The sequence below is a fragment of the Canis aureus genome, chromosome 14, assembly GCF_053574225.1.
Source record: "Canis aureus isolate CA01 chromosome 14, VMU_Caureus_v.1.0, whole genome shotgun sequence".
NCBI lineage: Eukaryota > Metazoa > Chordata > Mammalia > Carnivora > Canidae > Canis > Canis aureus.
Window position 1 is genome coordinate 11,901,774 of NC_135624.1, and position 16,649 is coordinate 11,918,422.

The following is a 16,649-nucleotide window of genomic DNA, read 5'->3' on the forward strand; positions in this document are numbered from 1 at the left end:
TGAAAAGATACATACTCCTTGTTTATAACAGTATTATTAACAATACCCAAATGATGGAAGGAGTCCAACTGTCCATTGATAGATTAATGAATAAAGAAAATATGATATATATTTAATATATTCATACATAGTGGAATGTTACTCAGCCATAAAGAATGACATCTTACCATTTGCAATAACATAGAAGGATCTAGAGAGTACAATGCTAAGTGAAGTCATTCAGAGAAAGACAAACTCCATACAATTTCACTCACATGTGGAATTTAAGAAAGAAAACAAGGAAAAAAGAGATAAACCAAAAACAGTCTTAACTACAGAAAACAAACTGATGGGTTACCAGAGGAGAGAGGAGTGGGGAAATGGGTGAAATAGGTGAATGGGATTAAGAGTACTTATTGTGATGGGCACTGAAAAATGCACAGAATTGCTGAATAAATATATTGTACGCCTGAAACTAACATAAACCTGTGTGTTAATTATACTGGAATTGAATTTTTAAAATGATCTATTTTTTTTTGCATTATTTACCTTTTGCAAAATTTTGATTTGTATTTTTTTAAAAAGATTGTATATCAAAGAGAAAGAGCAAGAACATGAGTGGGGGGAGAGGCAGAGGAAGAGGGAGAAGCAGACTCCCCACTGAGCAAAAAGTCAGACACAGGACTGAATCCCAAGGCCCTGGGATCATGACCTGAGCAGAAGGCAGCCACTTAACCCACTGAGCCACCCAGTTGCCCCAGTATGATTTTTATCTTGACACTTTCTGCAATCTCAACTGAACTACCTTTGTATTTCTAGTATCCATAACAAATGGTTCTACTAATTAATTAAACATATTCTATATACCTTTTAAAATTCTCATAAGTCATAAGGTTGTCAGGAATTGATCCATATTGCTTCCCCTACTTGTATTACAGAAATTTCAAAGTGAGTTTGAATACTTTTATTTTTGTTGTTTGCATGCTTCTTTTTATTACTTGAAAATAATCAAAGAGACTGTTAAATTTAATGTTCCTTCCTAAATATATATGTAACTGCAAAAAACACAGAAGAGTAGCTCTACTAGTAAGTAGTACTATGGAAAGCCAATTCCTAATGATTCCTACGGCTTATTTCATTCAGGAAGAGCTGTCCTTATCCTTAACCCATCCCCTACGTGTCAGGTTACAGGCCAATGACTGGGTCAAATCTGCTAAATCAGAGTAAGATCATCTTCCCACACTGATTTTAGGAATATCAATCAACTCTTAAGATAACCTTACAGGTTTTATTAAACAGGACAGAGACAAAATACTAAGTGTTATTTTTAATCTCTTTTCATTTGAATGCATATTTGGCTAATTTCCATAAATATTGAGAAATATATCCTTAATTCTTATTTAAAATACTGAGAAATATATCCTTAATTCTTATTTAAAATTCTCAGAAAACATCTCCTTTATAAGATGCATAGATAATTGGGGAGCCTGGGTGGCTCAGCGGTTTAGCGCTGCCTTCAGCCCAGAGCATGATCCTGGAGACCCAGGATGGAGTCCCATGTCGGGCTCCCCACATGGAGCCTGCTTCTCCCTCTGCCTGTGTCTCTGCCTCTCTCTCTCTGTGTATCTCATGAATAAATAAATAAAATCTTTTAAAAATGCATAATTTAACATTAAAGACAGGTAGGTAGCTATTTTACTAACCAACATTCCCAAATTTCCTGCAATAATCAGTCATTTTTCTGGATACTCCAGATTCATCCCATATTGATGTGTCTCAACTACTGCATGAGATTAACTTCAATTGTCAGTATCACAAATAAAAAAGCCTTTTCTAAAATGTAATGGTTGCATAAAAGTACTTCTCAAAAGGGTACCTCTCAAGAATCACTGCTCTGAAAGGATTAAATAAGCAATGTACCACAGCCAAAAGAGATTAATCAATTTAATCTCTCATAGAGAAAGCTACCAGATCAGGAAGACTTGAGAAGAACCTGATAAAAGACATTAATATATTTAAATCAGAATGGGGGACGGAGGTAAGAACACAGTGAGAAATATTGATCTGAAATGAAATCATGAAAAAAGTAAAAAAGCAAATCTTAGAAATGCCCATCTAAACGTTTTGGGTGACATACATATCAAAAATGTTCATTATCTGGTACTACGGCAAGAATAGTCCTACTGTGAAGATAGATCCATTAGGCCAGCTTAATCTGATGGTCCATTAACAGTCCAGTCACAAATTAACTTTCCATTCTGATTCCAAGTACTCTTAAAGCAACCTTCTCTTTATTATATGGCTTCCTAGGTGTTAAACTTACAGGGTCAGAACTCTTACCACTATCCTTCTCATTATGAATTACTGATGGCATTCTGATTTTATACATCAGTCTTTCTGAAGTTGGTTCAGCTTTGTCCTTCATAAATCTTCAAGATACTGCTAATATTGCTGAGCTTACTATGGTAAAGCCCACAACCAAGAATTACACCCTTGTAGGATCTTAATATACAGTTGTTTTTGTTTTTTTAAATTTTTCCCACTAGCCTTTTTCTTAATTCAACAGACTATGATTTATATATCTTTTAGATTATAAACAATTTATTATGGCATTCAGCAAACAGCAAAATATATAATAAATAAAATTTAAAAACTGCATATATGTAATTTTAATACTGAATTTCCCACAAACAGGATTTAAGGAATAATAACTCAGAATTAGCTAGTATGTACACAGTGAATAATATGAATCTCGAGGGCATACTTAAATATATCTCTAATAAAGGAATAAATACAATGCTATGTAAATTGTAAAATTTCACCTCTTGCCATTTATATTTAAAGTGGGGTGCAGGCAGCCGCAGTGGCTTAGCAGTTTAGTGCCGCCTTCAGCCCAGGGTGTGATCCTAGAGACAGGGGTTGAGTCCCACATCGGGCTCCATGCATGGAGCCTGCTTCTCCCTCTGCCCATCTGTCTCTCTCTCTCTCTCTCCCTCTGCCCATTTATCTCTCTCTCTCTGTCTCTCTCTCTCTCTCTCTGTGTCTCTAATAAACAAAAAATTTAAAAAAAAATAAAATAAAATGGGGTGCAAAATCATACACTGTCTTTTATCTTAACTAATGCCATGTAGTTCTTCTTTTTATCTTTTTTTCAAGGAAAGAAAAACACAATTTCTTGTTACAAAAACTCCTCTGCCCATGTTTGGTTTTAACATACTGGGTCACCAGGTCATTAAAATACTGACTAAATATACTAATACTGAGCTTACATTACAATGTTAATATGAAAAATAAAACAGGCCTATTTCTGTTAAGACTGCTTCTTTTTACCAGATTCAGGGGAACAGTTAGCATTTAATGCAGAGAACAGAATATACACCATTTAAAAATGGTTCCCTTGATTCTCCATAAAAAAAAATTACTGACATTTCTAGGTTGGCTGGATACTTTTCATCTGTATTACCACTAATAACTTAATTTCTCTTACATTCAAAGTGCTATTATGTTAACTTCACTGAAGAGGTCAAACATTTTAGTCTTAAAAATCTTACTAAAACATTTAAAGTACATTTACTAATTAAAAGTCACATTTCTTAATGTGACTCAGTTTAGAATCTCATCAACTTATCCAAAAATATTGCTATAGATATTATTTTCAAGACTTTGAAAATTACAAAACATCTTAAAAACAGGTAACTCAATCTTCACTGATGTTTTAATTCAGAAGGGTATTATACCATCTATTTCCAAGCTATACCTTTATAAATTAAATATGCATTTTAGAGAAAAACATTAAAGTAATAATTTGACAGACATGAAAACAAGTGAAATATAACAACTATATCTTCATTTTGGTAACATATAACAAAGAGATGGCTCAAAAGTTATGGAGTTTAGCCAACAATATAGTCAATATAAGCCATACCATGAAGCAAATGCCAATCCATTATTGCAATCTTGAACTATGTCTATATAAGCACATATACAGGTCAAGAAGTTAATATTGCCCCTGTAATCTATAAAACAACCCTAGAATTCTGAAGATCTGTATTTTAAGAGGACTGTGGATAAACTGGCAGCTACCTACGGAGGACAACCAAAACACTAAAGAGTCGAAAAATTACACACTTGATAAAACCATAGATATTTAGCCTGAAGGAAGAGATAAGGAAAAATTATCTTCAAACATCTGAAGTGCTCCCACAAAGTGGTTTTGTCTTCTGTTCTTCTAACCAATAAGAAATAATGAGATTCAAAAGGCACTTAGCTCAATTGGAAAAATAAATTTTCAAAACTGATTTGCAGCTAACAATAGAATGGTCTAGTTCATAAAGCAGTGAATTTCTTAGCACCAAAAGTTATATAATTGAGCAATGATGATATAAAGGACTCTGGGATATATATATTTATTCCATGCTTTGGCCTGGAGTCCTAATTCTGAATATATTAATTATCTGGGATCTTGTTAAGATTCCGATTCTGATTTAGTTCCTCACGGGTAAGGCCTGAGATTCTACATGATGTCTATGCTGCTGACATAAGCAGCACACTAAAGAAGCACTTCAGCAAATTCAAAGTACACTTTTTTCAAATAATTTACTTGAGTTACATGTAAGCTTTTTTAATTAACAAGCAAATTTATCATTTGCAGAGGGGAAAAAAAGGTTGACAACAAACTGAAATGTTAGTGAGAAGTACATTTTCAAGTTAAAAAAAAAATCCATGTAATTTCACATAACGAAAGTCAGAATCATACTGTGAAATAACTTACTGTGGCTGGTAGAGGAAGAGATCAATTATGTTATCACGCCCTTTGGGGTGGTTAAAGAAAACGAACAGAGACCAGTGGATGAGCCATGTTCGCTGCTGAAGAGACTGAAGTGGAGAACTCACAGACTACGGGGTTAAAAAATTCACACATAGTAAATATTAATATATGAAAAAGAGGCAAGAGAATAAACATTGCTGATCTGAGAATTTTTATTAAAAATGAGAACCTTCTGAGGCATGCTCTAAGGCCATTATGATCAAAGTCCTATCCCCTAGAACCTCAACATTAGAAATTACCTCTCTGCTCTGAGAAATAGATTCCATAATGTCCCATATGCCATTTTTACAGAAGATGTAAACTAACTATACATCTTCTGAAAACATTTTACACATTTCAGAAAACATTTTACACGCAAGGACTGACCTAATTACTCATAAGTTATTTTATTAGGCAGATTTTAAGTGAAAACTGTCATCTTCTGCATAGGACTTTTTGAGGATCTATCACTGAGGTGGCACTAATAGTATCATGACATTTTCACTGTACAAATAAAAAAGGTGCAGTAGTTTAGGAGAAATGAAAACTTGACTTCATTTCTCCAAGAGCCAAAAAGTTTGACAGTTTCAAGGAGATTCAGTGAAACCAGTCAACCCCTAACCAGCTGTAACTTTTATGTCAAGTTAACAAAAGCTAATCTGACCATTTTAATTTCCCCCACTTATCCTTCCATTCCTCCCTCCCCTACTCTTTTTTCTTTTAATGTACAGTGTTCTCCTTATCAGAAAGTATTAAAGATACACAGAAATTTCATAGAACCACCCTGGAAAAATGTAACTCACATTATTATCTATGGTCTCTTTTAGCCGTGTAAGGTCTTCCATAGCTGCATCCCAATTCTGCATTAAGATTTCAGATGCCAGTTTTCCCCAGAGTGAACTCAAAGCATTTCTATCTGTTGCTGGAACCTGTTTAAGCAATCATAATGAATTATATTCTGAATATTCTAGGAAAAAAATATACTGTGTATTTTATATGTTACATATATCCACCTAGCCTACTAAAAGACTTATAGCTTTCCACCCCAAACAGTAATTATCTAAGTTCTTATTGGATCACATTGGTTAAACTGATTTAAAGTTTCCATTTAACTTACTTTACTAAAAATACTCCCCTCTTTGATATTCAGTCTAACTCAGAAAGAGTAACTTAAAAGTAAGGTACAGAACCAGCATTAAAAGTATTATTTTCAGAACAAAAAAAATATCCAAATTACAACACAAATGAAAGGAGTTAGAGAAAAAAAGCAAGTCTACTGGTTAATAATAACAATAATTATCAAAGGAATATGTACTGTGCAATAACATGTTTATTTTCACATAATCCTAATAGAAACACTAAAAAGGTAATTTTTTAAATCTCCATTTTTATTATAGAGGGGAAACTGATGCATGGAGAGTGTAATTTGCCCCAAATTACACTTCTTTAAATTTTAAAAGCTATAGATTTTTTTTAAAGATTTATTTATTTTTAGAGAACGAGAGGTAGGGGAGAGGCAGAGGGAAAGGGAATCTTTTAAGCAGACTACCAGCTAAGTGTAGAGCCTGATGGGGGTAGGGGTAGCACTTGATCCCATGACCTATGAGATCATGACCTGAGTGGAAACCAAGAGTCTGATGCTTAACAACTGAGCCACCCAGGCGCCCTCAAAGCTACAAATTTTATACCACAATCTAAACCACAAAAGAGGAAGACTAAGGGCACCTACTCTTTCTGCCACTGATGGAAAACGGTAACAAACCCAAAATACCTATTAAGGAATTTGATGGCAATAATTAACTATAATGTACTGAATAACATTTAGCAAACACATTATTCGTAATAGACAAAAAAATGGAAGTTCAATTTTTTTTCTAAAACCACAACCAATTCAGGATACATCTCAGTTTGATATTAAAATGTGATAAGCTATGCATCTGAAAATCAGTAAGTAACAGACATCTATCTTTTACAGCAATATTATCAAACAGAACACATCAGCCCTGAAACTTCAGCCAAGACCCAAAGCTTCCAACATTACTTAAGCTTTCTTGATTCAAGGAAAAGTACCTTTAAGTCAAATGGAATGTACTTACAGGAGATAAATTTTATTTTATTCCTTTTAAAGATTTTATTTATTTATTTATTCATTCATTCATTCATTCATTCATTCATTCATTCATGATAGAAACACAGAAAGAGGCAAAGACATACGCAGAGAGAGAAGCAGGCTCCCTGTGGGGAGCCTGATGTGGGACTTGACCCCAGGGATCATGTCCCGAGCCAAAGGCAGATGCTCAACCACTGAGCCACTGAGGCGTCCCAAAGAAAGAAATTTTAAGTTCTGAATGAAAACAATAACAAAACCCATGCTACTAAAATATGATCACCAACAGTTCTAGCATCTTAAAATCACTTTTATTTTAATAACTGCTGGATGAGGGGAGAGGTTATATTTTCATGCCAGATTAAAGGCACAGAGAAGGCAAATTTTTTTTTAAGATTTTATTTACTTATTTGACACACAGGGAGAGAGAAAGAGAATAAGCACAAGCAGGGGGAGTGGCAGAGGGAGAGGCAGACTCCCCGTTGAGCAGGGAGCTGGATGCTGGACTTGCTCCCAGGACCCTGGGATCATGACTCAAGCCCAAGCCAAATGCAGACTTAACTGACTGAGCCACCCAGGCGCCCAGAGAATGCAGATTTTTAACAATATAATTAAAATACAGTGTTAATCCCTTTAATTTATTTTTTAGTAACTTTTAAAACAAAAAATGTTCAAAAAATTCCTACCAACTCTGCTCTACCATTTCATTCCAAGTTAATGCATTTCTTAGACCACAACCAAATAGGGTGCATGTAAATACTCTTTCGATGTATTCTAAAAGCCATCACATTTTTAAAAAATAAAGGTAGATTCTGGGGTCACACAGCTTTAATTTACACAACACTGACCTACAATAGGTCACCTGGAGAGTCAAATTCTAATCACAGATCATAGTTACAATGGTTCTTTCATAGCTTATGTTTCCCTAACTATAGATTTAAGAGAATAACCAACCACCAGACAAGAATTTAGACACGAAAAAAGGCTATTATAAAAAAATAAAAGTAAGTAACTAATAAGTAAAACACTGATATTATTCATCCCAAATCCAATTCAGGATTTTTAATGTTTGCTATTAACAAGATTTTGAACAAATACATAGATTTTATAGTAGTGCCTATCTAAACAAAAGAAAAAGAAAAGTAAAATTATCCACTGTTTTAAACTTAGCTTGGTTAGCTCCAATCAATAAGCCAATTTCCACCTACTCAAATGCTTTGTCACACAGATAGGACATAAATTTAAAATAACTTTCACATAATTTCTAAGCACTATCCAATCACTATATTTTGACTGCTCTTAATGTAGAACATTGATTTTTGTGCTCAAATCATGGTAATCAATCACCTAACCAAATGTCATTTGAATTCCAACACAAGATCTGTTAGGTAATACAAAAGCTTTAAAACCGAGAATTTTTTTAAATTAGGGAACTAAGATCTTATTTAAACAAAAGGAAACATAAAAACTTCACAAACCTTTAAGTATATATACCTATCCTTTGTATAAATTTTCAGACTAATTGTAAAACCACACTACATAAATGTAATATACTGTTAAAACTAGCATATATTTATTAGGATAAAAGCTTTTTGTAGCAGGATAGCAAGTTTTTAATCCCCTAAAGGTTCATGCGTACTACTCTGGCTCAAGTCCATGTCATTACAGTTGGCTCTTCATACCAACCTGCTTTCAAGGGTGGATATGCTAGAAGAGTTTCAATATCTGGATTTCCAGCAGTTACCTTAAGTTTCCACGTCTTAGCAAAATGGCACATTCACTCACTGACCAGCAACAATAAATTTACTGTGCTAGAACTCTAACATGACACTAAATCTTCATTCTCAAAATTCACTCCCAGCATTAACAAATGATATGAATAACCAACTCTTTTCATGTACCTGTAATCATATCAGGCTTCTGATTTTACAATCCTGGTTTAAGCTGTTTACATTTCCAAAGTAATCAACTTTTGCTCTCCTAAATCCTTCATAATATTCAAAGTAAAACTGATGGAATTTTCTGATAAGCCACTACATTTTAGCATCACTGATTACCTTCAATGCACTTGCAAGCTAACCATAGCTAATCTGTAAATTAAGAATATTCGTAAATGGGAGCAAGAGAAAAATATTTTTTTTCAAATCAAATTTTGAAATACACTGAAAATATTTTCTTCTGAAGCAAGGATAGTAGTTCTAAAAAATGAAGCTCCCGAAGTACTTTTTAAGTGTACCAATTAGCTGACTTAATAAAACAATCTCTTCTCCTTCTCTGCTCCCCCGAAAGGAAAATTTAATTTCCTAGAAAACAACGAAAGAAAGCAGCTATAAGTCTTTCTTTGTGGCAAGCATATGGGGCTAAAAGAATAAAGGCAACAGAAAATAGAGACAGAAGAAATAGACTCTTCCAAGGTTAGAAAACAGTAAGTCCCTGTCTTAAGAAGTTATTTCCCAACATCTAGGATTAACTAGAGAAATCAGAGACTCAGGTACTTGCTTACTAACCCAAAGTGAGTAACAAATTATAATTTCTCAAGTGAAAAGCTAGTTAAAACAAGGGCATTTTGATAACTCTAGAAGGCATTAATACAATTACCTACAACTAAGGCAGAATGAGAAAAACACATCTTTTCATTTGAAAGCCTGACTTTTTTCTTTGGCTTCATACAATTCTCCTTCCCAAACAAAAGCACTGAATCTAGCAATTTGTCAAATAGGCAAACGAAAATAACAAAGAGGGTTCTCTACTATTAGAAATTTGCTCTAATAGTACCATTTAACCTCACCCTCCTCCTCATTATTAAAAAACATCATTGAGCTTTATTTTCTAATAGCTAAGGATAGAAATAAATGGAAAAAAGTTACTATTAAAAGCCATAATTTTTTTTTCAAATATTATTAGAGTTCTACAGTTGTTTAAAAGAAACTCAAGGGATGTATACAGCATAAAATACTGAATTAAATTTAGGAATAACGGATTTATTCAACAAATATTTATTAAACATCCACGATGTGCTATTCACTGTGCTATATAGTAATATTAACAAATTGATTACATGATAGAATTTTGATAATGCTCATCATACAATTATACATAAAATAAGAAATTAGTGGCCTCTACTTTTGGCTTTCAAGAACAAGATAAATTTTCCTCCAAATTTTTAGGTCTGATACAAGCTTTCCTATTTTTACTTGTTCTTTGTTGGGGAAAACAAATTTTTTTTCTCCTTTCAAGGATTCTTGAAAACTTATGTACAGACTCAAATCTATGACACATTTTGACAACCCAAGGGAAACTGACAGCCATATGAAATCTGAGAAGAAAAAAAATTTACTTACCAACACTCTAAAGAAGTAAAGATACTCAGCTGCTCCAGAATAATTCCCACATTCATATTGGAATTTTGCATACCTATAGAGTGTATCTAAATATTCCTGCCTAAACTAAAAAAAGAAAAACAAAAATTCAGTTCTATTTTTGAGTTTTAAAATTCAAGCCATTTATTTCTTTAAATGTCTCCAGAAGTTAATTCTCTCAGTGCATCCTAGGTGTCACAAAAAAAAAAAAACAAAAAAAAACAAAAAAAAAACAAAATAAAACAAAATCATGATCAGAAATACATGATTCTTAAAACATACATTAGCAACCGGTGGACTTATCATTCATAATTCTGGTCTCAAAAGAATTATGAGCTGTAACAATACCTAATTTGTTGCAATGAAAATCTGAATTGCAGTAGAAGGTCTAAGTTATAAGTCTCTGTCAGTGACTGAACTTAGACAACTAACATGCACATGCATCCCTAGAAGGTTTTGTGATTCTGTGCAAGTAACATGTACAGTAAATTTCAGTTCTGTAAAAACTGGAAGTTTCACCAACTTTTGAAGTTAGCAATGAAAGCAAAGTGAAAGAGAAATATAAGAGAAGGGCTCTGAACTAGAACATTATCAAACACACCAAACATTCTCTATAGAAACCAGGAAGAACAATTTGCACAGTGGTCAGCATACCTCTTGTTATAGTAATTGTTAAATAAAAGATAAAACCGAATGCAAGTGAAGAATTAATTACATGCAAGTCCTCAAACTTTACGTTAACACAAGGGAAAGGAGCCTGGGAGATGACTAGGAAAGTCTACAATAAAATTCCTTTATTGGGGATTTACGAAGATCTTAATAATGTCAAGAACTACTATTTTCCAGAAACCAGCCAGTGTATTAATTCTATTGCTCAAAGCTTTTCTAACTCAAATTTAGTTCTATCTTTATTTGTAATGCACCAGAAATAAAAAATGGTACCCATTACTTGATTATTCTAGAAAAAATAAGAAGTTTTGAAAATTAATAGGACCTAAAGGTAAGTATAAGCATCTCATTTTCTCATCAGCATCAATCTTTAAAAACTGAAGTTCTGAAAACATACCAGGTATTATATTAATAAGTTAATCTGGAATTTAAACTCATGTCAAGCCTCAAACCTATATATGCAGCACTATTCTTTAATTAGCCTTATTAAAACAAGACAACAATAGAAAATTTTTTAAATATCACTTACACCATGCTTGTCTGCCAGGTAGTCAAACAGCATCCGGCCATCTCTTAATTAGAAACAAAGATTGTATTTAATAGGCCATAGAAAACAAAATATGCATATCCAATGCTTATCCCATTACCCACATAAAGCCATTTAAATATCTTAATACTTAAACACTAGAAATAAGACTTCTAGAAAAAAGTAAAAATATTACAAGATTCATCAATTATGCTTGTTACATATCTATGCTATATACCCTAAATAATTATTATCCATATCAGTGTCAATTCAACTGAACTTTTCTTAAATTAGCTTTGCATAACTATGATGTTGACAGGCTGGTAAAAGACAAAATGATGACAAAGACACCAAGGAACGAGTGACAGATGGGCACAGTGGCCCACTTACTGGGCATTTTCAAAAAAGAAAACATTTTCTTACACTTATCACAGAGCAAATGCTATGATGTTTTTCCAGAGCATAATTTTACTTGAAGATTTAATGGGAGAGGGAATATATCATCACCAAAATTAACATGGGTATATTATAATACTGAATATGAAACATGCATGAAATTTTAACATAAGATTTCAAAAAAAAACTTAACACTTATGTATCACAGTGAATAACTGTTTTACATTCCTTGTGTCCATAATCACTGTGGCAGTATTTTCAAAAGTATGATAAGTACAATATTATATGTTCAATGAAATTTAAAAACGAATTGGTTGGAAGAGATTATCACTTTGAAAATAAGTAGTTTACACGTTTTTAAAACAATTCCATCCTTTCATTTATCTCAATGCCAATGCCTATTAAACTGCAAGGAGTTCTCACTTTCTAATAAATCTATGTTCATCTTGATTTATATCCTAATCTCATTAGTTTCTAGTACTTAAGTGACTAAATTTGGAATTTAAATTCTAAATTTTCTGTTGAACCCTAACAGCTGGGTTATTCCAGCTGTTCCTTTGTGGACACTTACATGTGACCTGAAGGTCTGTCATTATATTCTATTCTAAGTGTACATAAGTAGCATAACACAGGCACACACACATAGCTATACATGTCTGCTTTGTTAAGACATAGCTGTGTGTACATGTATAGGTCCGTGTAAATAGATATATTATGTAGGTGTTATACATAGTGTAACGTGGCGAACATTAGTAACGTAGCAGGTTACATTATAATATGGTTATATTGCTGTTTTGCTTATAATTATCTGGTAACACTTCCCCAAAACACAAATGAAAACAGAGCTAATCTCTCTAAAAATTTGGTTTGGTCACATATCGTATGAACTAAAGATACAACATAGCAAAATCTTCAGCAATTCCTCTAGTAAATACATTGGCAGCTGAGATTTACCACAATGGCAATATTCAATTTTAGTAGCTTTTATTTTAAAGAATTTCTAATAACCCAAAGGGTTTCCATTTAATGATATACATTAAGTCAGAGTGAGGCAACATGCTTTCTTTGGAAACCAAGTAATCAATTTATTTCTGGTTAAGAGGAAGTTAAGAATAAAATAACCTTATCAGCTCTACACTATTCACCGTCCTTGGGCTGAGCAATGAGGTTGGAAGGATACAAGAGAATGCAGCCAAGTGATAAAATGAGCTCAGGTTTCCCTCTTGGCACTGCCCAGGCACAGGTATGTCAACCTCAGTACTACTGACACTTTGGAGGTGGATAAGTCTTTGTTGGGGGTAGGGTACTGATCATTGTAAGATGTTTGGCAGCAACCCTGACCTCTTCTTGCTAGGTCCTAATAGCAACCTTTTAATTATGACAACTAAAAATGTCACCATACACTGCTAAATATCCCCTGGAAAGAGAGGAGGAAGGCAAAACTATTCCAGCTTAATCAGATTTGGGTAACTGGTAAAGAAGTTAAAAATAAAACTAGCATTAATATTTTAAGGAATTTCTGGGCCCTACACATTAAAGATAAATTAAAATAAATAAAGTAGTCAATTACTCCATGAACTTTTATGATGGGATATTAGACAAAATTTGAATGAACATTTGTATTAATCCAGAGAAGAGAATTTGCAGAATACAAATTAAGGGAAGATACCTGGTTGACTGCATCTGCCTTGTAGTTTCTGGATCTTCAAACATCTTCACAATTGGTTCCGTTTCTGCCTGAAGCTGTTTTAGTTGTGCAACAACTGTGGTTCTTTTTTCTCTCAAAGCTAATTAAAAATGCAAAGGAGTACTCTAATGTTAAACTATACTGCTCACCATGAAGATGTCTCTGGAAATTTTTCAGTTTACTTAAATTGTGCATAAATTTTTTACCAACATATTCATATCTAGGAATCATCAACTCAGTAAGTCTCCCAGATCCATTTTTTTTTTCTTTCTAGCAGTGCAAAAGCACATAAAGAGGGAATCTTCTTATTCTTAAAGAAAACTGAGGAATATACTGATACAGCCTGGGAGAGGGGTGGCTGCTATGAAACAAATTATTTGATTCTACATTTCAGAGACTTCAATCCTGGTGTTTTTGTATTTGTTCTCACTGAATTTTCTTAGGTGAATATTATCCCAGAGTTTCTGAATAGACTCAGAGGCGTTTACATATTAGTATAGATCTTCAATTAGGTTGAATGGAATTTAAATCCACAGTCAGTAATCTCTCTATAAATCTAATTCTGTAATCTCTCATCCCAATTCTAGTTTCTACTGCATGATGAAGAGTCAGAGAAAACATGCACATAACCTACCCTGCAGGCATGTTTTAAACTTTCAATAAGAAATAGTTAACTTTTTCATCACAAACTAAAATTTAAAGAGCTATTGTCATTTACTATAAGTAAAAAATGTGATTATGTCTAGTGTAATAATTTGTTATACATTAAAAAAGTATTATTGGAACAGTGTTTCTCAAACATAAAAGGGTACCTGTGATCAAATTTTAGAAAATGTCAATTTAAACAATGTAAACTCTATTTCTCTATTGAAAGCGTTCATAGAATTTTTTATAATACCATGTTCATAAGCGTAATAATACAGCATTTTTCAAACTTAACGGGAAAACTTTCCTTTTTTTAAGGGAACATCTATTATCACAGAAAACAAGAATGTGGAAAACATCATGCCACGGTAGTGCTCCAATTTAAGTGCTGGGCCTCCACCCGCAGTTTCTGATTAAGTATATCTGGGGTATGACTCCAAAATTTGCATTTCTGACATAACTCTCCCAGGTGAACTGATAATGCTGGTACTGGGGACAATACTTTTGAGAATCCTGGATATACCCAGATACTTCAAGATGGAAAGAAATCTCTTAGAAACACAGATGCTAAATGAAAATGTTAGCAGACCAAAAACAGCAGCATTCTCAGATCATTCTAAAAAGACAATCTGATACATAAGCACAATTTTGATAATACACCCTATGAACTGAACATATTTGAAAATCATGTTTCAAAATAGTTTCACACTATTTGGGGTGAGAAAATAATATACTTTAGATGACACATAACCTTCACATTACCTTTCATCCAGAGAACTTTTAAACCATTCGAATAATTGATTAAAGACTTTTGGCTAAAGCTCTTAAAAATCACAAAACTTTAACACACACATCCTCAGTTCGCGAGGCAAGCTGCAGTTCCAAATGACAAAACTTACCATGTGGAATATCATCAGAATAAAGGTTTTTGTATACATCCATAGCAAAGTCTACCATGTTGGTATCACTAAGAAGATCCAATTTCCCTTGTAATAATTCTTTTTCATTATATATCTGCAAGACAAAATTACTTTCTAGTGAGTATGCTGAAGTACCTCCAAATAGAAAGATAAACAGCCGCACCAACTCAACTGATAAGCACATATAGGTGCTTCCTTGCCACACCAGGTAATTGGGCATCGACTCAAATTTTTTACCTTCTTAGTGTCTCACATCCACATGATGCCTACCCATCTCTCCTTGAGGTGGCCTCTTTCTTGTCTACCCCCATATATTTTTTCACTAAATCATTTGAATCCTTTATAATCCTTCCCCAATTGACACCACTAAAACAGAACCAGCACCCATTCTCTAAGTCAACTATGTCTTATCAGGTTTTTACTTTGCTAGGACTTCAAGAAACAATTTAACCCCAAAGTACAAGGACCAAAGAGATACACAAGCAAACTTACATAAATGTGAAATTTAGTGCAATGAGCAACATGGAAGGATTCTATACAATAGTATTCAAGGAGATAGTAACCAAAATTTAAAAAAAAAAAAACTTAAATAAGCAGTTATCAAGATAAAACTTAAGCAAAAGAAAAGATTTGCATACTACATTTAATTTTGTCAAGGAAAAAAAATGCAGGAAGATTCCACATTACAGTTTGTGAGAAGATGGTGATCAAATGGTACAGCTATGAGATCAAAACTGAATCTTCGAAACTATGTAAAGAACTCCTACAAAATAGTAAGGAGAGAGAATTCAATTGAAAATGGCTAAAAAATTTTAACAGCTGCTTTATAAGAGTATAACCAAATGGTCAAGAAACTCCAAAAAGGTTCTCAACTTCACTAATCATACAGAAAATGCAATTAAAGCCACATTAAAACAACAACAAAAACACCTGTCAATACCAGTGTTGGTGTAGATGTAAAGTAATTGAACTCTTACTCTTCTGGCAGAAGTATAATCACTTTGGAAAATTGTTTTTATTTCCAAAAATCAAACATACTTTTTGACCTAGTAATTCTGGTCTTTGATACCCAAGAGAAATGGGTGCATATATTCAAAGGACATATCCAAGAATGTTCATAGCAGATAGACCAGTCTATCAATATTAGAATGAATAAACTATAATATACCTATATAACTGATTAACATTCAGCAATGGAATCAAAGAACTAGTTATCCTACCAACTTGGATGACTCTCACAATGTAGAATGAATTAAGTCATACAAAGCAGTACAATGCTTAATTTCATGTATGTAAAATCCAAACCAGGCAAAAAACTATTCTAGATCAGACGAGTCCTTACTTTTGGGAGATGTGAGTAGATTAAGAGGAGTCAAGAGGAAGGTTTTTAGGATATTTGTCATGTTTTATTTATTGATCTGGATGGTGGTCACACAAGTGGGTTCACTTTGAAAAAGGTGCTTATATTTAGCATTTTTCTGTATGAATGTAATATTTGATAAAATTTTTCTTTAAAAAATTGAGGCTTCCTTTCAGTGTACCCTATAGAAACTT

General features: G+C 33.2%; 1 protein-coding gene across 1 annotated transcript in view; it reads right to left on the reverse strand.

Annotated features, from left to right (window-relative positions):
* The window catches only part of EIF3E (eukaryotic translation initiation factor 3 subunit E), a 52,899-nt gene that overhangs the window by 32,209 nt on the left and 4,041 nt on the right, over positions 1-16,649 (reverse strand). Inside the window, exons 2-7 of the mRNA XM_077846965.1 lie at positions 15,075-15,189; positions 13,513-13,630; positions 11,451-11,493; positions 10,235-10,339; positions 5,590-5,715; positions 4,751-4,875 (exon numbers count right to left, since the gene is read on the reverse strand). Coding sequence (XP_077703091.1) covers positions 4,751-4,875; positions 5,590-5,715; positions 10,235-10,339; positions 11,451-11,493; positions 13,513-13,630; positions 15,075-15,189 — 632 coding nt within the window. The remainder of the gene's footprint in view (positions 1-4,750; positions 4,876-5,589; positions 5,716-10,234; positions 10,340-11,450; positions 11,494-13,512; positions 13,631-15,074; positions 15,190-16,649) is intronic.